A 27,866-nucleotide genomic window follows, 5' to 3' on the forward strand; every position below is an offset into this window, starting at 1 on the left:
TAAGTTATGTACTGTGAATTGGACAGGATCAGCTCTACAAAACACTGGATGCTGATGTACCATCTTTCCATTCCCGAGTGGCTGGATGAAAGGATCCAAACAGTTCACCACTGCTTACTGCTTTTGGGTTCAGATCGTTCCAGAAAGGCTTCCTTCCCATGTTGAAGTAGGTTTTGTGAAGAGTTCTCAGAATCTGTTTAGGGACAGAGTAGGCCTGTCACGATTATTACATAATCATCTGATCATGAGCACGTGTTCTGTGCTTATTTATTTTGCTGTGATTATTGCTCACTTTAAATTTACTAACTCTTTTTATTTTAATATTTGTGTAAATGGCAATACATTTTAGTTGTTATAGATCAGACCATGTGAATTTATTACAAATAAATATATAATAAAAATATATACAGAATATACAGGTGAAACTCAAAAAATTTGAATATTGAGCAAAAGTTCATTTATTTCAGTAATTCAACCCCAAATTCAAAATCTCAGAAATGTTGAAAATGTTCATAAGCTGTAAGCCATAATCATCAAAATTATAACAAATAAAGGCTTGAAATATCTCACTTTGCATGTAATTTTCTATATAATATATTAGTTTCACCTTTTAAGTTGAATTACTGAAATAAATGAACTTTTGCACGATATTCAAATTTTTCGAGTTTCACCTGTATAAAAAATAAATAAATAAATAAATAATAAAAAAAAACAATATATATATATATATATATATATATATACCCAATATACTGCAATTATTTGCTAATAATCAGATTGCAATATTCAAAAGGTAATACATTTTTAGTCGTTATAGATTAGTCTCTCTCTATATATATATACAGTGTATATATATATATTTATTTATATTTATGTATACTTTTATACTGCAATTATTTAGATTATCCACACATCTGTGACCAAAAAGACAGAATTATTTTAATAACATATGATATATGTATTTTAATATTTAAAATTTCATTCATGTAATTCTATGCTTAGTCTTTTTACAAAGCCATTTTATTTTCTAATTATTAAATATAACTATTTTCATATTACATTTATAAATAATTAAATTCCAGGGAAAGTGGGCTATGGGAAACAGGTAATAGTTTGTATTTACCTGGCTTTTTCCAGTCCCAGCTTCACCAACCACAAACACTGATTGATGAACAGATAAAAGCTTCTCAAGCTGAACAACCTTTATATATTATCATTAAAAAGGACAAAAACAATAAAATAAGAGGTTAACAAGAGATCTAAAACAGTATGATAACTTAATGTTAAACACAAATGATGAAGTAGTGTGCGGAGAGATTCTTACTTTCAGAATAAATGTGTCCTCAGGTTGAAGTTTCAAGTCTAGACTCGTCTGTCGGACTATCTGCTCAAACTCTGCATCAGTTTGCCTTTCCACTTCCAAACCAGGGAACAAATCTCTGATCAGACCGAGGAACACCGGAACGTCTTCCGAAACAATCTTTGGCATGTTGAAATCTCTCAAAGCCTGCATCAACACCTTCATAATGTAACAGAAAGTCAGAGTGTCAAAACCAATGGCTGCTGGATCTATAGAGCTAAACATCAATCACATAAACACATTTCCATCACCTGATCTTCTGGTCTAGTCCGATCGGCTCTTTTGAGAGCTCCAGCAACCACCAGGACAGGTTTGACAGAACGCAAACCCCAGTCATAGTGGTCCTACAGCAGAGAATACATGTAGTTTACAAACAGGACAAAAGTGTTTTTTTCTGTACTGCACCTTCACGGGTCAGTGTACCTGTTTAGAGAGCAGCTCCTTACAGAGCCTGTAGAGAGTGATGAACTTGTTGCCCAGAATCTGAGCGCTCTGAAATCCCTCAGACATCAGCATGATCTCACAGATCAGCTTCATGTCAGGAACCACCATGGCACACGGCCTGCAAAACACAGCAATCATATGGCATTCGTGAACTCATCTATACACAACTGACACTGCGTTTAGAAAGAGTCATCTTTTTTTTTTACACAGCATGTGACATTAAACACAACTTGGCACGATGTGTGCTAGTTCATTTTGTTGCGCAGCTGGTACAAACATCTTCAATCCAGACTTTTACACTATTTTTGGCTTGTCATATTCATTCATTTTAGTCCATTTTTATTTGGGGCAATTCCACGCAAAACTGTCACATCCGTAACGCCAACTAAATACCATGGCATTGTGTTGGCATTATGGATGTGACAGTTTTGCGTGGAATTGCCCTTTGACTAAATATAGCATGTACTATAAATATAGCACGGCATGTAAACATAGTTGTCCATAATTGTAATATTAACTGATAATTATATTAATAACATTCCAATAAATAAAAACGTATAAACATTTAACTTTTATTCTGCAAGGATTAATTAATTCATTGATTTCTGAAGGATCATGTGACACTGAAGACTGGATTAATGGCTGCTAAAAATTCAGCTTTACAATAACAGCAATAAATTAAATTAAATATATTAAAATAGAAAAGTTATTTTAATATATGTAAACACACACGCGCACACACACATGTTGGCTTTCCCTATTTTATGGGGACAACACACACACATCATCTACATATATTCACATACTGTAACATTTAGAACTTTCAGCATGATGAATATCTTCATTGACGACTGAATAAAAATATCTTGCCAACAAAATGTTCACTCCATAAAACACACTTGAGCTATTTTCTTTGCTGGTTTCTAAATGTGTATCTTTATTCAGATCAAGCTATACCTGAAAAGAGCTTTGAGGTTCTCTGGTAGCTCAGTTCGTCCAGCATATCCAGGGTTCATTGTGATGAAGATCCCAACAGAGGGCTTCAAGCTAATCTCTTCATCTAGGAAGAAAAACCTGCAGAGGACCATGGGTAAAACATGCCAACAAGTCATGTTAACCATTCAGAAGATCTAAAAATAAAAAAACACTTACCTTTTCCTCTTGTTGCGAATTGCATCCTGTATGGTCTTCACCTGTACTGCCACCACAGACAGCACTTCCACAGCTATTCGGTTAAATTCATCAAAGCAGCCCCAAGCTCCAGTTTGTGCCAGGCCTTTAAAGATGTTCCCTATGGACTGAACGACAAAACAAGTCATGGAAAGACTTAACAGAACCAAACCAACAGTGGTTAAGAAGAAGAACTTCCAAAACTTCAACCAACTGTGATAAAGTTTCAAACAGAGCAGTCATTGATTTCTTTCAATTAAGAGGCAGAATCCTATTCGGCAAAGTAATTATATGCATTAGGAGCTCATCTGAACGGAGAATACACTAGTAATTGTGCTGTGGTGGCTGAGTCCCATCTCTGCTGGTATGTCTACCTTATAGTCCATCTGCTCAGAGCAGTTGAAGACGTACACCATGACCCCCAGAGCTCTGCCCAGGTCTTTAGTGGTTTCAGTCTTTCCTGTGCCAGCCGGTCCCGCTGGAGCACTGCTCATACTCAAGTGCAGTGACTGAGTCAGTGTTATATAGCACCTGCAATTCAAATAAGCAAAATCAAACACTGAATAAAAACAGCTATGGTAAGGCGGCTTTATGTCACAAGACATATTTATAAGAAACAAACAATGGATGCTTTTTGTATATGAAAGAAGATACATCCAAGAAGATATAATATATTTTGACCCTAGGCTGAAAATAGACTCATAAAACATTCTTTTCACATGCACTTTTTCACATCCACAAAAAATTATTAGTTTTTTTTTTTCAAAAGTCATAAACATTTCCATCTCAAATCACTGTATGTATTGTAATTAATAGCATTCTATGGTGGAAATTATGGACATTTAAAAAAATTGTGTTATAAAATGGCACTTTTCACTTGCTAAAGCTAATTTCATAGCTAGCATGGGATGTATGCACACTTAAGAGTTTCACACTTTTGTTGCATAATTTGACAGAATTACAGCTGAACTGAAAATGATGCACAATCTAAATAATATGATAATTGATGTGATTTTTCTTTGTTTTCTTCATTCTCCCTAACCAAGAACACTTATTTTTGAAAAGAAAAACTTTATTAAGGGCCTAAATGTTGGTCATTGTGGTCGATAATATAGTCCTGAGGAACAGCTGCAATTTGTATGAAAATAACTATTAGTTTATAATAATATTCATATGACGACTTTTCATATTTTAAGAGTCTGGGACAATGGTAAAACAATAAAATCTACATTATCATCATTTGAAATCCAAAAGCAAAAGATGAAGGCATGGTAAAAAGAAAAGAAAAAAATAAGTCTGTTCTAAATAATTTGTTTATTAAAAAAAAAAAATTAAGAAATTTATTTTCATATATGCATATTTGAATGTACATGAACTATGGCGTATCCATATTATAGAAAATGTATCAATAACAATATATTCTGTATAGTATTACCAAACCGTTTGACATGTAAAAATAGTTCACGTTAGCTAAAAATTGCAATAAATAAAGAAGTTGTTCTTGAGTTGCTCAGAGATCATTAGCTGATAAGGTACCTGTCTGTGAGAGGTGTAATGACCAGACGAGGCGTGTTGCCCAGGTATTCGTAGGAGTAACGAAACTGGGCATCGCAGATGTTGATGAAGCAGTGGTTTTGCTCCTCATCCCAGCTGTGGCGGAGCTGAGAAACCCAGGCGAATGCCTGAGCACTGCTCACCTGGGTAAAGACAGCCTCAAACATTTAATAAACCTACTCTAAATGCTCCCAACTCAATTCATTAATCAATTACCGCTTTTTAATTTAAAGCCCATTAAAATAATGACTGATGAACTAAATGATTTAAAACAAGGAAACAGAACATCCTTTAGTCAACATGATCATTATTTACGAACCGCAGTAAACATGACCCAACCTTCTGAGCGATGAGTTTGGAGACCACATCTCTGGCGTGAACATCTATGGTGCACAGGGTCATGATCTTCTGCCTGTCACCCGGGTTCAGTTCCCCCAATAACATGTTTATCAAGGAGTTTAGCTGGGCAATCTGGAAAAGTAGGGCAGATACTTTAGAGTTTCAGAGGGCACAATGATGGCTTGTGAGAGCATACAGTGAGCTTTGTGGCCCCTGCTTACAGTAATTATATCAATTTACATGCCAGAGAGAAGTGGATGGTAATAACTGCGCTGACAGGGACTCAGGGTCATGTGTTCATCAGTGAAATCCCCCCACGTTTATGGAGCAAGGTCATATATTCCAGTTGGGAGGCCAAATAAGCACAGAGCTCGTTTATCAATGCTGGGGGGAACTGCAAGTGTGTAAGACTGTTTGACTATGAATAAGAGCGGCCAGCTGGTGTGTGTGTGACAATGAATGAGAGTGCTGGGTCAATATGTGTGTGTGTGTGTGTGAGTTGGGGGGAGGCGGTTAATAGGCGATACGGTGGATCCCTGTCACAGACAGGCAAATGAGATGTAATCTTCCTGCCTGTATTTGGTGTAAAAGCAGCTTAGGTTGTACTGCATTTATCACCCCATGCTGTCTGACAGCAACTCCAATCAGGGGCTTGAAGGGAAAGAGGCAGATTATTCAAACGCCGGCCAAGGACGCGCTAACCTTCCCTGCGTTAGATGACAGATACTGACGCTGCAGGGACGATATGGACGTGCTCGTGGCAGTCTACACGGATCAGCACTATTCGCTTCATCATAGTTACAATGAAGGAGTGGAGTGTGTTTTCAACGGCTTCATCATTGCCTAGTTCACACTACAGATGTGCTCTATCTGTGCTTGAAAATAAGGAGGCTAGCACTACCTAGAAAGGAAAAAGGTCTATTTACAGTAGGAGGAAGTGACTTTTAGGATGCGTTACACTATAAATCTCCTGTTCAAAATTAAAGTGTTTTTTAAGAGTCATTTGTTTCTGAATCGCACTACACTGGTTGCGCTGTATGTTTTTGATTCTCTAAAAAGAACCAGCTCACTAGAGCCATTTGTTCAAGAGTTGCACTACACTGGTAGCAATGTGTGTTATCCGTTCACTAAAAAGAAGAGCCATTTGTTCATGAAACATACTTCACTGTATGTGTGGTATGTTTTTAAATCATTAAAAATAACTGACTCATAAGAGTCATTTGTTTGTGAACAGGACTACACTAGTTGCACCATATGTTTCTGATTCACTAAGAAGGGGGCTCATAAGAGTCAATTGTTTGTAAATTGTTCGTAAATCAGACTACACTGGTTCTGCTGTATGTTTCTGATTCATTAAAAAGAACCAGCTCATAAGAATCATTTGTTTGTGACCCGGATTACACTGTATGTTATGGATTCACTAAAAAGAACAGGTTCATAAGAGTCATTTGTTTGTGAACTGGACAACTCTGATTGCTGTACCTAAATATCTTATATGAGTCAACGTTTCAGTGTCAGCATGACTGAAAAAGACATCTCGATTGTGAATCTACTCTTTGTCATTCAATCAGTTTATTCAAAATTATGAATGTGTAAAAAAGTGGGCAATATCATACAGTACATAAGATCAACTGACCTGTTTCTTGTTGTAGTCTCTGAGTGCCGTCTCAAAACCCTCAGCCAGCCGCTCGAATGCTAGATTCACGTCGGCGGACCACCAGATCTGAGAGGCGGTGAGGACCACCTGAGCCGGCAGCTCCAAGACCCAGTGTTCCCGCGGGCGTTCCTCACACACGACCACGGCCTCGGCTATGTGCCTCCTCAATCCCTCCCTCATCACATCCTCCAGACAGTTCAGCCAGAGCTCAACCTGACAGAAAAAACTCACTCCGTAAAGAATAATCGGACAGATTACTATTATATCAGGGCAAAATATGAGCCAATTACTCACACAAAATATTAAAAAACAAACAGACCTATAAAAATACTTCAACTGACCATGTTTTGTAAATGCTGGGAGATCCTAATTGCTAAAATTTCTAAAAGTTATTTCTACCTGCAAGTATATTTCAGAGTGGAATCTGGTGTATATGTAGTTTTAATGATGTTTAAAACATTTTATTGTATTTTATAGATATCTAGATAATCTAATACTTATATTAATATTTGATGCAATATTTAATAATATAAAAAAAGTTTGCTTTTGTATTTTATATACAAATAATATTTTAGATGTTATTATAATATTTATATAAATATTTTATAAAGCAATTTTTAATATTTTTTAAAAAAGTTTGCTTTTATCTTTAAAAAAAAAAGTTACAACTTTTTAATATCTGTGTTTGATTTAATTAGATGCTTATGCGGGGTTTACCGGTCCAACGCAGTCACATGGCGAACAGAATGAAACATATTCTCGGTCTCTGCTGAACATTCCCACCGCTGATGTGGCCTTTCCCCCCTCCTTGTCAGAAAACTCCAGATCAGTCATACTGTCAAACAGCTTACCCAAGTGACGGGTAATCTAAAAAGCAATGAACCATAAAGCATTACTTTCACAGAACAATATATTGTAGACAGTACATCCGTGTACAAATGAATCATTCTGCGCAGTTATGTAGTTATGCATATCCATAGATAATGATATGATTGTGGATATATTTGCAATTCTTATTCTAACTGAGGTACAATGAGAACGAGATGAAGCACTTTGACCCTGTTCTGGTTGAACGGTTCAGGAGAAAACCTGCACATATGTGGGAGGATCGGCTCAAAGAAGGATGTAGCCAGGGTTAGAATCAATCCATCTGTAGATCTTTCTCTTTTTTATCATAATGATATTTCACAGAGAAGCACTGCCCTTGGAATTATCACAGTGATGATGAAAAAGTTTAATCACAGAGATAAAGGTAACTGTACACAAATGACAAGAGAGATGGGGAAGTATGGTACAATGTAAAATATATTTCCGTGAATCTCAGTCACATTATTACAAATACCAGGAGAGAATGCATACTTTATAGTTGACCTGCTTATGGATTACTGTAATACTGAAATGAGCTGTATAATTAGAGAAATCTGAAACTAATTAAACTTTCAAACTGATTCAAACTAATAGACAGACTGTTATATAAAGTTGAATCAAGTTCAACTTAACTCCTAACTTTTAAAGCAGTACCTGTCTGGGCTGTCTGCCCTTGGAAAGGATGTCCAGTAAGTCTGATGAAGAGAGGAAATAGAATCGCGGGAAAGCCATTCTCTTTGTCTCCAGGTATTTGGCTAAAGCTTTCTCACATACAGCAAGTCTAGGATAAATAACAGGAAATCAACAGAATGATTTATGCATCTCTCTTGAAACAATACGTAACCATGCACACTTTTTAAAAACAAGAGTTTACTGGAAAAGAGTAACCTTAAAACTTCACAAACCTCCTTTGCAGATCTTCAAGCATCGGTAGAAGATCTGGCTTGTTGGTTGCAGTAATTACGTTTTTCGTTTTGCCACTTTTGAGCATAAGGACCTTCACACATAAACAGACAAAAGTAAATATATATAAATATTTACATACCTGGTAGATGCATGTATCTACACTGAAAAAATAACAACATCTTTGTGCATTTTACATGGAATCGCGTTAAATAAAATAATGTACACAATAAGTGAATTGTATCAAATGATTAATTTAAATGTTAGTGCATATTCGTTAAAGACACTTAAAATGAAGTCTGTCCATTTAATTACATTTAAGTATATTAATTTTACGGAAATGCATTAATTTTGTTACATTTTTACTCGTATTTTCTCCATCAGCAAATTAAATTCAAAGTGGTTAAAAATGCAATGAACTTAATTGCAAGTTGTAACTTTGACAAGTTTACTTTTAAAATATAATTATTATCTTGATAATAATTAATATAATTGTACTTATATTAGTACCAATATAAACCTGTAATTCAAGTTTTCAATACAGTATACATACATAACACATACACACACACACACATATATATACATACACATTGTGCCATGCTCTGGCATACTAATTTATTACAATAAATTAGTAATCAGTACAGAGAAACATCTCCTGGTTTTATTACATAATAAATTTCATGTATTTAAGTACAATACTTTGACATCTCAATATCTTAAAATGAGCTTAACTAAAAAAAAACATACTGGCCCATATACGTATATGATTCTGAATCTCCTGTATGTTGGGCAAACCTTTACAGAAAGCATGTAAAACATCTTTAACTTTGCATGCAGCACACCAGTAATCAGTGTACATGACATGAAGTCAAGCATACCTTAAAGTCAGAATCAATGGAGCCGAACTGATGTGTCTCCTCCGGCAGCTGGTGTTGAATGTCTTCGGAGCCCATGAAGATGCTCTCCAGGTGAGCCCAGGTCCTCTGCACCTCCAGCCACAGAAGCAGCACTGAGTCAGCCCGAGTCAGCTGGGCCTGTAGCGCCAACACCTGTCCGTGGAAGAATGTTGCCTGCTTACTGTGCAGCAACACCTGCAGCTGCACCTGAGAGACAAACAGAGATGCATACAGAGTCAGCAGCCAACAGCAAGGACAGTTTCTTGTGCAGCTTCTTATTGTTAAAAGGGGTCATGAACTGAGAATTAAAATGTTCCTTGATCTTTTGACAGTTAAGAGGTTGTTATACTACAAAAATATCCTGTAAGTTTCAAAATGAAAAAAAAATTGTTATTCCAAAAACAGCTTTTATTGAAATCAAGGCTAGAAAATGACAGGATCTCAAAAGTGGTGACTTATGACGTCACAGAGCAGTGAAAGACCATCTTTGCAGAAGAATATCAAAGCCTACGTCTACAACACCGCGTCTTCTGCTCCGCCCACTGAAGCGTTAGTGAATAGTGACATGAGAACAAGAAAAGATCGACACAGGATCAATATCATAACCTTCCAAAGGATCCCAATGCAAGGAAAGTTTGTGTGTGTGTTGGGGATGGGGGTTGGGGGGCAACAATTTTGGACAACAATGTGACTGTCTCAACAGTGCATTATTTGTTTGTATTCTGAGCATTTCACTGTGAATTTTTTTGGTAGTCACAATTTCGACGCAGGCTTTGCCAACATACTTTTACGATATGGATCTGCCAGTAACGCCACAAACCGTGTTTATTCTAATGCCTGTTTATTCTAATGCCTAATCTGTGATCAGTGATTTCTGATGTGTAATTATTCAAGTTCAGATAGATTATCTTTCTCTCAAAATCATCCAATACTGTTTATGCATCAGAAAATCAAGCTAGTGACTAAACGATCAACTTCACGTCGTTTCTCTTAGTAGGATGAAAATAATCTTATTTAAACTGTGATTAAATTATATACAGAAAGCGATCAAAGAACGCCGCTCCCTTTCCAATCGCCCAAGCTGTCAATCACACAGCGCAAGTTTATTTGGACACTTGCCAAAACTCGTTATGAAATCAATGATGCTGTTACACTGCACAACGAATCACTGTAACCCATCACTGTAACCTTTCATGTGTTGGGAATAGATCTAAATATAATGCTATAATCATTACTTTTCACGATTCGTTAATCTCGATAGCTGTAATAGTAAAAACGTAGTAAAAGATTTTGATAGAGAGAGTTCCACATGTAATGCTAGCTATTTTATATGCAAAGATGTCAGCCAATCACAGCAGTGAGCGTTTACACTGAAGTCTCACAGCAGACACGCCCCTTCAAGCAGAGCGTTCAAATCAGAGGCTAAAATCAGGCTAGGAAAAATGTATTTTATTTCTAAATTATGACTTTTTTTATGTAAAAATCATACTAACATTATAAGGGCACCCCAGGAAACATTCTAAAATACTAAAATAATCCAGTTCATGACCCCTTTAACTTTTATGATCTTGTGTTTCAGATTTATCTGAATCGCTCCTCCTTAACAGCTTAAACTCATCTGGGAAGGTTTCTCACTAGATGCCGGAACATGGCGGAACATGGCTTCAGTGATTCAGCCTCCCATTTACACACAAGAGCATTAGGGAGAAACTGGAAGCACATTCTCTAGAATGTCATTGTATGCATTAAGATTAGCCTTCAAAGATATTACTGGATTAGCCAAATCAAAGTCCTATTCACACCAAGTCCAAAAATGCTTTGTGCATTAGTATGTATTGATTTAAACTGAAACAACTTCACAATGATAATGAGGCCCTTTTTATTTGCAGAGATGCCAAACAATTCAAGACAACTGAACGCTTTTTGTTTGTTTGTTTGTTTGTTTGTTTGATTGTTTGTTTTTGTGGTTACACTTTATTTTGATAGTCCACTTCAGACATTATACTAACTATAAGTAACGTTGCAACTACATGTCAACTAGCAGTCATTAGAGTATTAGTGGACTGGTAGGTTTAGGGTTAGTAGAAATAGTTGACGTAGTTGCAAAGTTATTTATAGTTAGAATGTCTGTTAGGGAGCATCACAATAAAGTGTTAGCAGATATTAAGCAGACAGTCTACTAATACTCTATGATTGCTAATTGACATGTTGCAAAGTTACTTATAGTTAGTAGAATGTCTAAAGTAGACCATTGAAATAAAGTGTTACCATTTTTTAGAGAAAGCATCACAATCAGTGAAAATAAAATGTATTAAATGTACAGTGATTATGTCTGAACTTGAGTGGATGTCAATGGACGAGAGGGAGGGTGTTTGTGATGCTAATGTATTGTTTCTGTGTTCATAACGGCAAGTTCAAATACAAATATAAAATAAAAAATAAAAATAAAAATGAATACCATTTACAGCCTAAAGTTCAGATCACATTTGGAGGATATCAGGTTTGCAAAAAAGAATTTTGATTTTGATTTCTCCAATGCGATTTGCCTCTGTTGTTTTTGTGTCCACATTGTGTTAATGCCCTTCTGTTGGCTTTAATGTTTTCAGACATGTGGGTGTAAGTGGGCCGGCTTCGCACAGACGGCAGACTTATTGTCAACAGTGATGTGTTTGGCTAGATTTTGGCCCCTACACATACAGCGTGATAACAAAGCCAGCAATGTGTGGTCTCTATAAATCAGATGTGTGAATACAGGCGGCTGACAATGAAAGATCGTTCTCTCGGCACAGTGGGATGGTCTTAGAGAAGGAGATAAAGACCCTGGCCTCACCAACCTTATTTTGCCAAGCAACAACTTTGTTAACATTTCCGATAAGCTAAGAAAACACACATACATGTTTTTTTTTTTTGACAAACTGCCCATAACTGTGATTGCATGTGCCATTTTAGAGATGTTTATACCTGACTCTCCTCCAGACTCTCTATAAGTTCATCACTGCATTTCAGCATTGGTGTAGCGGTGTGGTAATGCTCTTTATAAGAAAACTCCATCCGTGCCCACATCTGGCTGATTTCAGTCAATACCTTCAAAACAATTAAAGAAATGTTGCACTCATTTTCAGAGCATGTATCGCAGTGACTGAGGCTTGAGAGAGATACTGTATGAGATAGAACCTTCTCAGTGGACATCTCTTTGACTGCTCTCCCAACTGTACAGAGCACCACATCTTCATATCTGTGCAGCTGCAAAGCCAGTAAATCCTCAAAAGTTGTATCTTCAGTTAGGGTGAAATCAACCTAAGAGAATGGTGTTCAGAAAGTTCAAAAGAACAGCATTTATTTGAAATAGAATCTTTTGTAACATTATAAATGTATTTACTGTTACTTTTGATCAATTTAATGCATCCTTGCTGAATAAACATATTAATTATTATTTATTTTTTTAATGTGTACTGACCCCAAACTTTTGAACGGTAGTGTATAATGTTACAAAATATTTCTATTTCAGAAAAATGCAATATTTTTAACTTTCTTTTCATCTAAGAATCCTGAAAAAAATGTACACAACTGTTTTCAACATTGATAATAACAATAAATGTTTCTTGAGCAGCAAATCGGCATATTATAATGATTTCTGAACGAATAATCCAGGAACATATTATAATGATTTCAGATATGATTTCATGTGAAACTGTTCAGCTTTGATCACAGGGATAAATTACATATTCAAATAGAAAACAGTTATTTAAAATTGTAATAATATTTCACAATATTATTGTTTTTTATTTGTATTTTTAATCAAGTGAATACAGCCTTGGTGAGCATAAGAGACTTTTAAAAATAAAAATAAATCTTATGATCCAAAACTTTGGAACGGCAGTGTATATGTTCACAGAGAAATCTAACAAAATTGTGTGACGAATTATCTTATAATAATAAATATATATATATATATAGAAGTGAAATGAAAATGAGAATGAAAAATAAGAATAAAACTAGATGTATCGTATTTTAAAGATATTTCGATATTTTTACGAGATTTCTTTCTACCAGGGAGCACAAAATGAAAAGTTTAGCAGAATGCTGAAGCTGCCTTTTTCTACACAATAGAAGTGAATAGTGACCATCAACCTAAAATGCTATTGTACGGCTTTCAAAAGACTTGCAATATAGTAGAGCATCATTATGGTACTTTTATGGTGGGGTTTTTTTAGGTCACTTTCATTGTATGGAAAAGATCAGTATCAGTCAATAGAAGAAAGACAACCATATCATTTGGAACAAAAATTAAAATTTCATTCATATAAATTACAATTTTACCAGGAGTGTTAAGGGTTGTTTAATCCATGCTTTTGAAATAGTTAATAAAATTCAGTACAGTAAATATATTTTTTGGTCTCTAAGAGGAATAACATTTATATTGTACATCTACCACCCTCTTTCTCACCCCGGTCGTCCTGACCAGCTGGGCCCAGTGTCTGTCTCTCATGGCCGGGTTCAGTAGCTCTGTCACAGCCCTGAGAGAAGCCAACAGATCCCTGAGCACACGGTCCAGACTCACATACACGTCCCAAACACGGGCCTCTTTATCAAGAACCTGCATTTCCTGGCCAGACATGAAATCAGTGTTAGATACTATGAACAAAAACCTTCCAAAATGTGTTTGGGTTGGTGATATCTAGTACACTGATACCTAGTACACTGATACTGACATTCTTACCTTTGTAAACCTCCTCAGCTCAGTCTCTATGTGTTCTACATTGATCTTTCTCCATTTTGTCCCTGTCCAGACAGCTACACAGCACTGTGAGGACACAACATTACATTAAGTAGAGTCGACACTTCAAGCAAAATTGAAAGCTCATATTAGGAAAAGGATGATCCACCTGAACACATATCCGCAGATCCCAGAGCTGTTTCAAAACAGCAATGTCTCTCCGGCAGATTCTGAGTTGCTTAGAGTCAGGGCTGCTCACTTCAAACAGCTTACAGGACTCCTGGAGATCTGCATTCTCCTCTTCTAAAACCAGCATCTCCCTGTGAAACTAACAAACACAGTATAGCACAAAAAGTCAATGTATGTAAATGATTGAAAATAAGATGGATTGTTTGAATTAGAAGTAATAAACATTTACTTTATCCAGGCGCACATATGGTTTCTCTGTGTTGTACTGGAGAGGAGCTTCTGTTTTGAACCTCCCTCGAAAATGATTCAGCTTTTTCTATGAAGAGAGACATGAATCAGCAAAAAAATAAGCATATTTAACCTGAAGTTGCTATAAAAAGTTTCAGACTTCCAAACCTAAAAACATTTAATTTATCTCAAAGTCAAAGTTTACACCTTTAATCAATATTAAAACTCAGCAAATGAGGACCCTCACCTCAAAGGCCAAACACTTCCTACGGATAACGGCCACCTCTGCAGTATGAAGAGGAGCAACCTCATGTTTCACTGTCCAGGCCAACTTCTTCATGCTGTTCCACTTCTCTGGCAACTCCTGATGGTTAAGTAAAAGCTTCTCATTCAGAATAGTTTACAGCTAGGGATGCAATAATGTTAAAATTCTGGACAGTACAAATATAATCCAATAATTATTTTAATGTTTTGGCCAATATAAAAAAATCAATACTATATTGGCTAAATAAATGAATAATAAAACACAAATCAATCATTTTAAATGTTAAAGTGAATTTAGGCTTTGCATACTTTAGGGGTGCACGATATATCGGCCACCATATTGGTATCAGCCGATATGTGTTCATTTTAAATGTTATCGTTATCGGCCCAATAAGAACATTTGGCCGATATATTAAAACAGATAAATAATGGATTACTTCCTTCAGCTGAGACACTTCAGTTGCGCAATGTTCGCCACGATGTTGTTGAATTGCTTGAAATATGATTGGAATAATTTCAAAAAGGAAAATACAGTTAAGTGCAACATGTCATATAAGCTACATAAAATTATAATGAGAACATCATTATAATTGTGTGCTTGGGTCATGGATTTAATGGTGAGACTTTTTTGCTCTCAAAAATTATATAAATATATTGGTTATCTGCCAAAATGTTCATATCAGTGCATCCCCTAGCATCATTATAATGTACAGTATGAAAGATGAATAATCATTTTGAGATTATATATACAGTAGTACTATCTATTTATTAACAGTGTTATTCAATTATTAAGTAAGATTAGCTTCAAGTCAGCATTAGATTCAAATAGGGAATCGGGAACATGAGCATTTAAATGCACAAATAAATAACCACAATCAATATCCAGTATCGATATTGGATATAATGTATAAACAAATACTTTTTTGAAAAATTCTCTAAATTACATTAAAAACTAAATATAAAACTGACTTCTAACTTAAAATACTATGCAATTTTTAAATAATAATTAGTGAGAAAAATGCTAAATAAAAACTTTTTTACTAGTGGTCTCAGACTTTTGGAGAAAAAAAATACTGTTTTAAATTTTAATTTTAATTTAATTTAGAGATTAAAGATTAATTTACAGATTAATTTGAGGTCGTAAGATATTCTAATGTTTTTTGTAATGTTTGTAAGTCTCTTATGCTCTACAAAGCTGCATTTATTTGATCAAATATAGAGTAAAACAGTAATATTGTAAAAAATTATACACTTTTTCAAGAATCTTTGACGAATGGAAAGTTCAAAAGAACAGATTTGTTTTTTAAATTTTATATATATATATATATATATATATATATCAATTTTTGACTATATATACATTTGAATGAATTTAATGCATCCTTGATGAAAAAAAAAAAAAATCTGTGGGGCTGTCAAATACTCTCACCTCAAGCTGCATATGGACACACTCAGATAGGGTTTCTCCATATTGCTCCAGAAGAGTGACCACTTCACGAACAGGTTCAAAAAGCTGGTCAGTACAAGACTGCCTGTTTTTGACAGCCAGCAGGAAACCCATCACCTGTACAAGAGCCTGGTAGTCTCCACTGCACACCGGCTCTTTAAGCCTAGATTCCGCCTGGAGCATGAACTCCTTTAGTTCAGCAATACTGAAGACATCAAGATTACAAACCAGCAGAAATCAATTGCTTTTATTGATTGAGTACAGCATTTGGAGTTTGGAGGAAAATTGGGGCATTAAAGTGATTTTGTCTATGTAATTACAGAAAGGTCTCTCACCTGCCGGTAACATAAGACATCAGGTGCTCCTTAAACATCCAGCTCCATTTTTTTATTATGTTTAAAAGACTCATCTTGAATGAACGAATATCCACTCTAAACCAACCATCAAATACCTGCCAATCCTCCAAACGGCTGACCTCTGCATGCAATTCTTCATAATGATTCATCTGTTGTGAAAGGAGACATCTCACTAATAAAATGACAAACCCTTCATACTGCTCTTAAAACAGTGTATGGACAGACATCTATATCCATTTAGATATAGATATATGTTGTACCAAATTAGTAACTCTGTTTCAAAAGCTGATATTCATGGAGAAACATTAAAAGCAGTGTAGTTTCACCTGCTCTTTGAATTGCACTGTAGTGGGAGGATTTTCTGGAAATGCATCCTCTCCATATGCTTCCACCTCTTGAGCTGTCAGTGCATGACCATAGAGGAGGAACTGCCTGAGAAACTCAACCCTGTCATCAAGCCACAGGGGACCGTAGCGGATAAATGTATCCTGGTATTGTAAGGCTTTCTTCATGACTTCATCAACTCTCTCCATCACTTCCTGCCGGAGATCTAAGAGGTCAAACATGTCCTCGACGTCAACCTAAATGCATAAAGTAAAAAATATTATGTACAAAAAAAACATTACTGCAAGAAATCTTTCTGATATAGATTAGACAGCAATAGAGAAAGAAAGTGGACCAAATATCTGTGAAAATTATTCTATTTTCTGTAATTGCAGCATGCATTCAACCTGACATAAAGTTTGTGCAAAACGTGATGATCAAGGTTTCCAAGCATGATTTGAACATTTTCCAACTGCATTTTCCAATTTCATCTTCAGCAGAAGCAAGAAATCTGACCCATTATTTTTAAACAAAGATCACGTGGCAACAAATTTGCTTTTTGACTAGTGACCTAGAAAATATTGTTTCTAATACTGCAGAATTTCCATTTACCATGTAGACAATTCCTTGTTTTAAATGTTTATAAATCCTAAAACTTTCAATTCATTATTATGTCCAGGTTTCAATTTTAATTTAAAAGCCAGATTTTCAATATGACCTCAGACTTTTGAAATTTGCTGTAAATTCACCTGGTAGTCTTCCACGTTTAGGTGAGGTGCCACCCTCTTCACCTGAGCAGACATCTTGAACACATCACCTAGTAATTGTTCCACCAGTTCATAAAGTCCATCACCACCATCTCGATCCAGAGATGGTTTAAACGTAATCTCAGATCCCATCAGCAGCATCTGAGACTCAAACAGGGGAGCCTGCCTCACTGAGCTCTCCATATTCTCAATAAAATACTCCAGTGAAGTTGAGATGGCACTGAAAAATCCCTCCACCACCATATCATCCACATGCTCCAAATAGGCTTTCCATGGATCTGAAGAACTATCCGCTGCAAAAAGGACCATGTTCTCCTAGAAAAGATACAAGAAATAAATGTTAGACAAAATGTGTACAAAAATAATCTATAAAAAAGACTGACTCACTTGTAACAAACTATGGATCGTTTCTCCATCTTTCCTGAGGTTGTTGTAGCTTTTTGCCACTCTTGCTGCTCTATCTTCCAGTTGTAATATCGAGTCTTTCTTAAGGTCTTTTCTGCAGAACATCGGCTGTTTGCTCCATCCACTCATCAGAACGTCAATCATCTCAATGTTGTCTTTAGTTTTCTGAAGTCTTCTCTCCAGCTGATAGACTGTGTCCTGAAGTGTGCAGATGTAGTCCCAGCTGTTCTGACTTTGCCATGTAAGCTCACTTTCTGCTTGATGCAGTTGCCGGTCAACAATCTCCATCTCCTCTTTTATAAGAGGAGCCTCCACTTCAAGAGTCGTCTGTTTCACCTTATTGTACCACTGCACCAGTAAATGTAGGCTCCCAAGGTTCTAATGGAGATCAGGTTATATACTCATAATGTACATCCAGAATGTAAAAACCAAATTTAACTAATAACAGACAATCTGAGCATTCACTAACCTTAAAGAACATCTTTCTATTTTCATACACCTTCAAAGCAGCAGAAGGGATGTTCATCTGATTAAGGATTTTTAGGTGTTTCACATCCTTGAGCACAGCAATCAGCTAAGGTGAAGAAGTTCAATATTATGCAGATGAATACAATGAACAAATTGTCAAAATTAGACGCTCTTGCATTTGAAATTGATGCCTTATGCTGATGCCTTATTTTAAATGTATTTTCTTCACCTCTTGATTGACGTTAACTGACAGTAGGTCAGTGCTGGGATCTCTTTTGATTAGGGGCTGATCCAGGTTCATCTGGCAGACCTGGGTAATATCACTACACCAGCTCAAATAGACCTGCTTCTCGTACTCATCTAAATGAGAGGACATCTCCAGGTATTTATGATAGACCAGCTCCATCTCTTCTCCTTCCATACTCCTGTAATATATATGCCCCAACCTCTTTAGATTCATTTGAATCATAAAAAAAAAAAGATAATGATCTCAATAGAATTTAAAAACACTTACAGCTCCATAACAAATCGAAGATTGTTCCAAGGGATTTGAATTCTGTCTCGAAGCATTTTTGCCCACTTCAGAGCCCCTGTCATAGCAGGCATGTTCTTGCTCAAATGCATTTTATTCCTCTTTTTCTGGAATTACATGATGAATTACACAAGGTGCTTTTTGAACAAGAACCACAATCTATTAAAAAACAACTACTTTACCTGCTCAAGATGAGAATCAAACAGGTGTTTGCATCTGTCCAGCTCCTCTCCAAAAAGTTCAACCACTTTGGAGAAATTCGGAATAAAAGTTTCCTTTATGATGTCTCTGTCCAAGAGGGGCTTGAGCACAGTGACCAGCTTCAAACATATGCAGATTGAAAGGTGGGTTACACAGGTTAAGCTATATTCTGCTTTTCCTAATCATTTGCCAAAATCCAGCTCATCGGAATTACTTACTTTGAAAACTGATTCCAATCCTGAACAATCTTGGAAGGCGAGGCACAAAATACTGGACAGACGTCGATCAAAATCTGCAACTTTTTCTTGGAAACTTGAAAAGTCTTTTTCAAAATCCTATATCAGATGTATTAGAATGTATAAGTCATTATCTGTTAAACAATGCATGCTGATATTGAAATACATTTTGCTAATGACATTAAAAGTTTTAAACACACATTATAATGTGTTAACAAAACATTACATGATACACAGAAGAAAAATTATGATTTATGAGGACCACTAAGCCTTGGAGGGTTAAAAAAAAGAAAGAAGGTTTGGCTAAATCAGGCATTATTTGTATCCAAACATACGCTTTATAAGAAAGCTCCATAAAATGAGCTGTCACAATGAGATCAGTATGCAGTACATTTCACAGAAATGAAAACAGTGAGAGTTATATCTGCTATTGCATCAAACACTCATATATCATGTTATCTACACTGACCTATTCAGTGGGGCATTGTTATTGTACTACCAGACATCCAGCGGTTTAAGCTAACATGGCAAATGTGTGTTTCTATATAACTTACTGGGAGTTTTGTTATCTTATGGCTGATTCTAATCTATCTCAAGCAAGGAATATAAAACCATGAAGGAATAAGACCTGAGAAGTCAGATCGAGTGGATTGTATTCTTGATCCCTCATGTCTTTGCAGAGCTGGAGAAACTCTGTATGTAGGCGAGAGACCTGCTCAGTGTAAACTCTTCCTCTGATACCGCCAAAAAACAGCTTCTCCAACCTTTGGAACTCCAGCATAGTGGAGAAAAGGGCCTGGAAAACATAATTTTTCTAAATGTTACTGTCAACCCAAAACAAATAGTAATGAAAACTATTACTCGCATCAAATAAAACTGAATGGTGACTGAAAGTGAAAGTACATGTTAACACCTCAAAAGATGTACTGCTTACCTTCAACTGTAAAACACGAGCCAAGAAGCCATCAAATTGAGTAAAAACAAGAGCCGAAGGGAAATCCCAGCACTTTGCTGTGGAATAATGACTGGCCAAAGCAGCCAATTTCTGTCTGTATGTCTTGAACGTTTCCCTGACACACCTGAAAACTCCCACCACAGTCTGTAACTTCTCCAAAGCATCTTCAGTCTCTTCTTTCATCAGCTCGTCCACACCAAGATATGAAGTGGCCTAGTTGGAGGAAAGATTGACATTTTGGTTACAAGAACAACATTTGAATCTATATTCTAACAATAGCCATGGCTGACTCCCAAATTGATTAATAACACATAGACATTATTGGACATTAAACATTATTTTCAAATATGTACAAAGTAAAAAGTACTTTTTAAAATATCATGAATTATTTATTCAAAAATAAAAAAAAACATTTAGGGAGCTAACCCTGCCTTGTCATAAAAATATATATATTTTAAGAGACATATTGACCTTAACACACAGTTTTGTGTTTATGCATGTTGGTCATACAGTATCACATTACTTTTATTTGGAAGACAAATGTTTTTCCAATAATACACACTAAGCATATTCAAAGACTTGTCAAATTGTCATACCTGCTGAATGAGCAGGTTGCAGAGCTCCTGCAGCAGCGCAACAATGCGTGCAGGTGAACGGTAGAAAGAACAGTGAATCCAGACCAGAAATATAAGATGAAAGACTGGTGGAATGAGTGTATGGATGTATGAGAACTCATCCTCCTCCAGTTGAGAAAGCAATGATCCAAGTGGCTGAAGGTGAAGATCTATAGCCCTGGCTTCCTGCAAAGCTGAGGGACAGATACACATAAACGATAACTGGGCAGAATGTTATCAGAACAGCATTAAAGGTATAGTTCATCCAAAAATGAAAATGTTGTCATCATTTACTCACCCTCAAGTCGTTCCAAACCTGTATGAATTTCTTTCTTCTGCTGAACACACAAGAAGATATTTTGAAGAATATGGGAAACCAAACAGTTGATATTATTCAGCCATATTATTTTTCCCATACTGTGGAAGTCAATGGGGCCCATGAACTGTTTGGTTTCCCATATTCTTCAAAATAACTTCTTTTGTGTTGTGTTTTTGTGTGAAAGAAATTCTTACAGGTTTGGAACAACCTGAAGGTGAATAAATGATGACATTTTTGGGTGAACTATCCCTTTAAGTAGTAGAACGAACTATAGAAATTTAACTGCATTAATCAAATGTGGCAGAAACATCACATGTCTTACCATTAAAAACAGCCTCTGTCAAAGCTTTGAATGGTGGGAAATAACTGCTGTCTATTATTTCCAGAATCCTGATCATTTTCTGAACACAAGGATTCTGTAGCTGGGATTTACAAAGACATAGTTCATTATCAAACATTCCTGCTTTACACACTGTAAAAATGCTTGTTGCTGGACAAACCTGATCATAAATACTCTGTATGTTCGTTTTCCTGGACCTCCAGAAGTCAAGTTCAGCTTTTGGTCCAGGGTTCAACCCCTTCACAATCAATTCAGCAGAGTCTGCTCTTAAGACTTTATGGATCATGTGCATCCAGCTGATGACCATAGACTCGACTGCATGTATCATGGCTCTGTTGCGACTGTTGTGCCTTGTTTGCAAATAAGAAATTGATTTTTGTTTTAGACAAAATGAAGGCAATTGGTGCTTTTTAATATTACTCTGTGCGCATCTATCCATAAATCAGATTACAAGACAATAACATGAAAGAAAACAACATATTAGTTGATATGAGGCCAAAACCAAGATCTTAGACAGAATTTAGATACATGACTGCTGGCTTTAGTGATCAAACACTTCTTTAAGGGAAGTACCTACTCCATTGTTCAAAAGTTTAGGGTTGTTAAGTATTTTTTTTAAATGTTTTAAAAAAATAAGTCTCTTATGCTCACCAAAGCTGCATTTAGGGCTGTCAAACGATTAATCGCGATTAATCGCATCCAAAATAAAAGTTTGTGTTTACATAATATATGTGTGTGTATGGAGTATAATTATTTTCTATATATAAATACACACACATGCATATATATTTAAGAAAAATGTGTTATTTATATATAAAATATTTATATATAATATAAATTATATATAATATAAATATATATACACAGTATATACATGCAAATATTTCTTAAATATATACATGCATGTGTGTGTATTTATATATAGAAAATAATTATACACCGTACACACACATATATTATGTAAAAACAAACTTTTATTTTGGATGCGATTAATCGCGATTAATCGTTTGACAGCCCTAGCTGCATTTATTTGATCAAAAATACAATAAAAATAGTAATATTGTGAAATATTATTACAATTTAAAATAAATGTTTTCTATCTTAGTACATTTTAAAATGTAATTTATTTCTGATGGCAAAGCTTAATTTTCAGCATCATTACTCCAGTCTTCAGTGTCACATGATCCTTCAGAATTTAGTCTTATATGATGATTTGATGCTCAAGAAACATTTATTATTATCATCAGTTGAAAAGTTATGATGCTTAATATTTTTTTGTGAAAACCATGTTTTTTTTTTAATGGATTCTTTGACAAAACAGAAGAAAGCATTTATTTGAAATATAGTTTTTTGTCTTTAACAATGTTAGCCTTTACTGTCAATTTAATGCATCCTTGCTGAATAAAAAATATTAATTTCTTCTCTACAAAACAAATCTTACAGACCACAAACTTTTGAACAGTATTGTAAATTATGCAAAAAAATGTAAATAATTAACAATACTCATACAGTGTGATCGTTTCCTCTTGACAATGGTCTATCCATTCTCTGATGGCGGGAATGGGAAGAACAGTTTTGCCATAATACTGTCCTCTCACCACGGTGACCTTGCTTTGCAAATTCTCGATGTGATGTGACATATCCTGTGATATTATATTCGGCCACATTTGGTGATTCTTCTTGTTCGACAGAAGTGGCAGACAGACCTTGATGCAAAATATTGACAAATTTTACAGGCATTTAACACATGACTGGAAATTATAAGGCCGATACGTTCAAATTGTATACTTCTTTTCAATTCTGTTCCAAAAGATGAACATATAACACTCCACACTTGATGGTGGGCATACCTGCTAATATTCCATTTCATTGTGTAGCCTATTTATTTACTTTTTTGACAGCAAATCAAACAGTTGTGGACCTGAGAGTCTACAAGTGTTCATTACCTTCGCCATGGTGTCCGACAGCTGTGGCAGAAAGGAAGGTGACAGCACCCCAAAAAGTAAAGAACCCCTATAGTTTTGTGGGAGGATGGGGGCATTTCCTTTTTTGAGAATGTAAACTTCCTTGTCTTTACAGAGATGACAAGCCTAAAGTGAACATATAAAACAACAGCTAATTGTTGCTGTGTGGAATACACCTGTGATTTATGATTCTGCATGCACTGAATAGGCCTATATTAATATCAGACAGAAATGTAAACACACAACCAGGCCTTTTTGGTCACTTACCTCTGTAGAAACAGCGAGAGTATTGGACGCTGTTACGCTGAAAAATAACAGTCTAATAGGCGTTTCGAAAAACGTTGTAAAAAGTATTTTGTTTTTTTCAGCGTTGACACATTTTTCCCACGTATCAGTTTCGAGTCTGAGCATCCGGCAAATTGTCTCGCCTAAATACTGCACCCTGAGGTCTTCCGAAAAAGCTGTTTCTTCCTCTTCTGACATGTTTGTTGTCCTTGTGGAACGGACGCAAACAGTCCAAAAAAACTATTTTTAAAAAGTTGACGCGTGTTTTCTAACTAAAGCACGAGGAACGTGCAGTGTCACGTGTTTACATATTGCGTTTCATGTACGCTGAAGAGATTTAATTCGGAAACAGTGCAAAAAAGAGGCGGTACAGCGTCCAGTTTCCTTGGTTACTTTCTAACATGCACCCCCACCCAGGCCACACAAAGTTGGTCTCATTTGTCAGAAGAACACTGTAAAAAGTGATCAGTTGACTTAACTTTAAAAAAAAAAAAAGGAGGAAACCCGTTACCTTAAAATTATTAAGTAAATACACTTTTTATTATTTTTTAATGTCTTTTTCAAGTCAACTGATCACTTTGTACAGTGAAGGAAGGGATGAAGGAAGGTAGAAACAAACAGGATGCAACCATCATCAGGACAAAAAAGGTGTGAGAGATTGAGCGTGAGTTTACATGATTATGTTAACTCCTTTTTTTTTCCTATGATATTTTGATAATATAGGCTAGGCCACAGATTTGGATGAGAGACAAGACATCTCAGATGTCACACTCACTGCAAACACTTATTCATGTTTGTAATATTGTTTTCCCCAAGTAAAACAATACCAAGTTCCCAGGAAATTAGTTTGAAATACCCGCAGAAAGAAAGAAAAATAAAGAAAGAAACGAATTATCGGGTTTTTTTCCATTCATTTAATTCTTAATGGCATGGAAAAGTGATAACACCTACTCAAATCTAAAAATATTTAAAATACACCCCTATTGAAAAAATATAAAAATCTACTGATGTTAATTGTGTCATTCTTCTTGCAAATTCAAATTTTAACATTCTTAAAAATAAATGTATATTCTTAAGAAGTAAAAATATATCACTCTTAATACTTCTCAAACTGATATAGCCCATTGTTAAGATTTCAAATGTTTTCAATTAGCATTTAAAAAACAGACCTACAAAACTGATGATTACATGCACATGTGATGTTACATTCTAGGCTACTGTAGGTCTCTCGCACACTTCCATTGTCGCACAACAGAAGATTCCCTGTTCACAAGTTGTGTAACTGAGGAGTGTTAAATGAATTCTTCAGAAGGCCTCTGCTGACTTTCACGTGAGTGCACCAATAATGCCCTCTAGGGGCCTGGACCATTGAAACACACTAATGAGCGCTGACTGCAGTGCTGTCGACGAACAGACGTGCTGTGCCTGATCACACTGCCTGATGAGCGCTGGAAGCTCCTTACAATTCTGCCCTCCTTTTGGGAACTGTTTGACACATAATTGGTAGTTTCTAACTAAATCCATATTTAAGCATGAGGAGTCAATATAAAAACTAGCGGAGATAATTATTAGCCTAAATATCTTTTGCGTCTCTTATTGTTAGCCTCAAAATATATAATCGGATTGGACTTTTATTTTCAAATACACTAATTTAGACTATTTATCTGTTTAAATATTCGCTCACTCGTTGTTCCCTACAGTAACATTCCGTATGCAGTGCGCGATTTCCAATGATTTCAGACACAGTCACTGTTTGTGGCAAATTCTCTGAGACTTCGTGCCGAAGCACGTCACATACTTCCAATGGAAGTCACTCGCTCCTCCTGGCGTTAACACTCTTGGAAACCATGGGAATGTCGTTTGAACTGAACAGAATGCGATATCCGGCCACATGCGGCCTTCCTATGAGTGGCCCCGCGGTGTTATGCAAGCTTCATAAAAGAACAAATTTGTTATCCTCCACCCGAGGGCATCTGTTGATGGATACGTCCTCCAGGGGTCGAGAGGAAGTAACCATTCAACAGCCGCTGCTTATCTTGCTTTAGCCTACTTGTTTTAAGTGTTCCTCACTTAAGATAGGACAGACTGAAGTGCTCCACTTGGAAGGTAATAAACGCCTTTTTTATTTTATTTTTGATGGCGAGTAGCCACGGATTCCTTCCTGAACAAACTGGCTGCTCTTCAGGTTAGGCTGATAAACTGTATGATCACTTCTGGATCATTCCCTTGAGGCGGGGAAGGAATTCCAGGAGTTTCGAATTTGAATAAATAAAACTGCAGGAGCATTTTATTGCTAACATGACACATAATGTTATTATTAACCCCATAGGGCAGAAAGTCGCGTTTGTTTGTGTAGGGAGGAAAGACAGATTTTGAGCATTCCCACAGGAAATGCGTTACCCACATGTGTCCAGTGGGAAGCTTTATCCTTTTTAATAAACCCCCAAAAAGACTGGAGGTAGCCTATACCCTATTGACCTTAAAGAAGATTAAAACAGCATACTATTTCTTATAAACCAAGTGCATTATCACTAGTGTAATGTATCCGAACTTTCAATTTATTCTCACCTTTAACACTGATGAAACAGTTTAGTAGCCTAGTAGTAGTATTTGATATATATATATATATATATAGTTATATTATATGCAGATGCCCCATAGACCCCTCTGCCAGCTTCCCCGTTTGGGATGACTGAGTGTGGGGTGCAGGGTCTGTGGCGTTGAACCGTTTTGTCTGAGATTTCTCAGGGGCCTGTGTGGCATTAGTCTATACGTGGCCTTTTGATTCCTTAATCCCAGCACAGGCGGCCCAACACTGGCAGCCGATGAGATATTCCTCTCACAGCCCGTGATTTATGACCTTGCAGGCCGGCACTTAGTACAGAGAGATCACAGGTGCTTCTGAGGCCAGAATAAAAGTTTTAATATGCACACCCTGTGATCCCGACACATTCTGCGCACTGGCTTCACTGCCCAAAGAGGATGGGTCAATAAATGCTTAAAAAATTCATCCAAGACTGCAAAGTAGACTCGGCTATATCCAACCGCAGCTGAAAACTTTTCAAATTATAAAGAATTCTTACTCTAAATTGCTTAAAGTGTTTGCTGAATGAAAAACATATAGGCTACTCAAATAACCCTTCTGGCTCTGACATGTTTTTCCAATGTGTAATTTGAATCATTATTATGATAAGCTGTTTCAAGTTCTCAGGTACAATAACAGGTTTCTGATTATTTTAAATGGAAGGAAAGGAAATACTCAACAATAAATACTTTTTATTTAATTTACAGAATGTTAACCAAACATTAATATAAGGGAGTAAAAACTGGACAAAAAGAATTTAGTCCTCTACACTCTAAAAATTGATGTTTTTGGTAAATCATTTTTACATCAAATTAAATCAATTAAATAAACCTTGTGAGTTAAGTAAATGTAAGCAAACAAATTAAGAATTTAAGATCTGAATAATTATTTGGTACCATGACAAATACTGAGTAGATCCAACAAGTTTAAGTACTTACTCAAATATTTGAGTAAGCCAATATTTATGTAATTAATGTGGACTAATTTGATTTGAATCCACTATAAATATCAGCTAACTATTAGTAAGAATTAGCACACACATATGTGCTAACATTATTAAGAGACTATCACTGCAATGGAACACATACTGTTGATATAAAGCAACACATAGTTTAAATAGTAATAAAGTCTCTTGACCTGTCCTCGACCTAAAACCATATCGTCATATCTACAAAGCCACTAAATTATGTTTAAGAGTATGAGTTCATCAGAATGGTAATATAATGCCGTTGACTGTTTGCTTTCCTCTTCAGTGTGCACTTCCCGCCACGGTGTCCACTTTACAAGGGGGCTGAAGTCTCAAGTGCACATCTTTTGTGAGTGTAAAGCCAGACTTTGCCAGCAGCATATTAAATTCTGCCTGAGGATTGTGAAGTGAAGATGTCATTGTGTTTAAAGCCGTAGCCATATAGTCGTGTAAGATTTACCAGCAGGGTTGTGAATGAACACACTTTGGCATCGATGACTACATTCTACGT

General features: G+C 35.9%; 1 protein-coding gene across 1 annotated transcript in view; it reads right to left on the reverse strand.

The window, feature by feature from the left end:
• Window positions 1-24,002, reverse strand: part of LOC307173007 (dynein axonemal heavy chain 11) — a gene marked incomplete at its 5' end in the record, with an annotated part of 68,798 nt that extends 44,796 nt beyond the window's left edge. The window contains 40 exons of the mRNA XM_079895802.1: window positions 61-193; window positions 1,124-1,201; window positions 1,325-1,519; window positions 1,612-1,704; window positions 1,784-1,922; window positions 2,762-2,878; window positions 2,957-3,102; window positions 3,349-3,505; window positions 4,511-4,671; window positions 4,868-4,999; window positions 6,504-6,737; window positions 7,242-7,391; window positions 8,046-8,172; window positions 8,297-8,388; window positions 9,176-9,400; window positions 12,155-12,277; window positions 12,368-12,490; window positions 13,641-13,799; window positions 13,914-13,997; window positions 14,080-14,238; window positions 14,329-14,415; window positions 14,575-14,691; window positions 16,021-16,243; window positions 16,374-16,543; window positions 16,721-16,975; window positions 17,468-17,800; window positions 17,873-18,268; window positions 18,360-18,464; window positions 18,588-18,783; window positions 18,873-18,997; window positions 19,073-19,210; window positions 19,310-19,426; window positions 19,956-20,123; window positions 20,262-20,495; window positions 20,879-21,090; window positions 21,538-21,637; window positions 21,716-21,905; window positions 23,065-23,261; window positions 23,502-23,645; window positions 23,787-24,002. Of these exons, the coding sequence (XP_079751928.1) occupies window positions 61-193; window positions 1,124-1,201; window positions 1,325-1,519; window positions 1,612-1,704; window positions 1,784-1,922; window positions 2,762-2,878; window positions 2,957-3,102; window positions 3,349-3,505; window positions 4,511-4,671; window positions 4,868-4,999; window positions 6,504-6,737; window positions 7,242-7,391; window positions 8,046-8,172; window positions 8,297-8,388; window positions 9,176-9,400; window positions 12,155-12,277; window positions 12,368-12,490; window positions 13,641-13,799; window positions 13,914-13,997; window positions 14,080-14,238; window positions 14,329-14,415; window positions 14,575-14,691; window positions 16,021-16,243; window positions 16,374-16,543; window positions 16,721-16,975; window positions 17,468-17,800; window positions 17,873-18,268; window positions 18,360-18,464; window positions 18,588-18,783; window positions 18,873-18,997; window positions 19,073-19,210; window positions 19,310-19,426; window positions 19,956-20,123; window positions 20,262-20,495; window positions 20,879-21,090; window positions 21,538-21,637; window positions 21,716-21,905; window positions 23,065-23,261; window positions 23,502-23,645; window positions 23,787-24,002 (6,550 nt within the window). The remainder of the gene's footprint in view (window positions 1-60; window positions 194-1,123; window positions 1,202-1,324; window positions 1,520-1,611; window positions 1,705-1,783; window positions 1,923-2,761; window positions 2,879-2,956; window positions 3,103-3,348; window positions 3,506-4,510; window positions 4,672-4,867; window positions 5,000-6,503; window positions 6,738-7,241; window positions 7,392-8,045; window positions 8,173-8,296; window positions 8,389-9,175; window positions 9,401-12,154; window positions 12,278-12,367; window positions 12,491-13,640; window positions 13,800-13,913; window positions 13,998-14,079; window positions 14,239-14,328; window positions 14,416-14,574; window positions 14,692-16,020; window positions 16,244-16,373; window positions 16,544-16,720; window positions 16,976-17,467; window positions 17,801-17,872; window positions 18,269-18,359; window positions 18,465-18,587; window positions 18,784-18,872; window positions 18,998-19,072; window positions 19,211-19,309; window positions 19,427-19,955; window positions 20,124-20,261; window positions 20,496-20,878; window positions 21,091-21,537; window positions 21,638-21,715; window positions 21,906-23,064; window positions 23,262-23,501; window positions 23,646-23,786) is intronic.
• Window positions 24,003-27,866: the final 3,864 nt, after the last annotated feature.

This window comes from Squalius cephalus (genome assembly GCF_949319135.1).
Source record: "Squalius cephalus genome assembly, chromosome: 15".
Classification (NCBI taxonomy): domain Eukaryota; kingdom Metazoa; phylum Chordata; class Actinopteri; order Cypriniformes; family Leuciscidae; genus Squalius; species Squalius cephalus.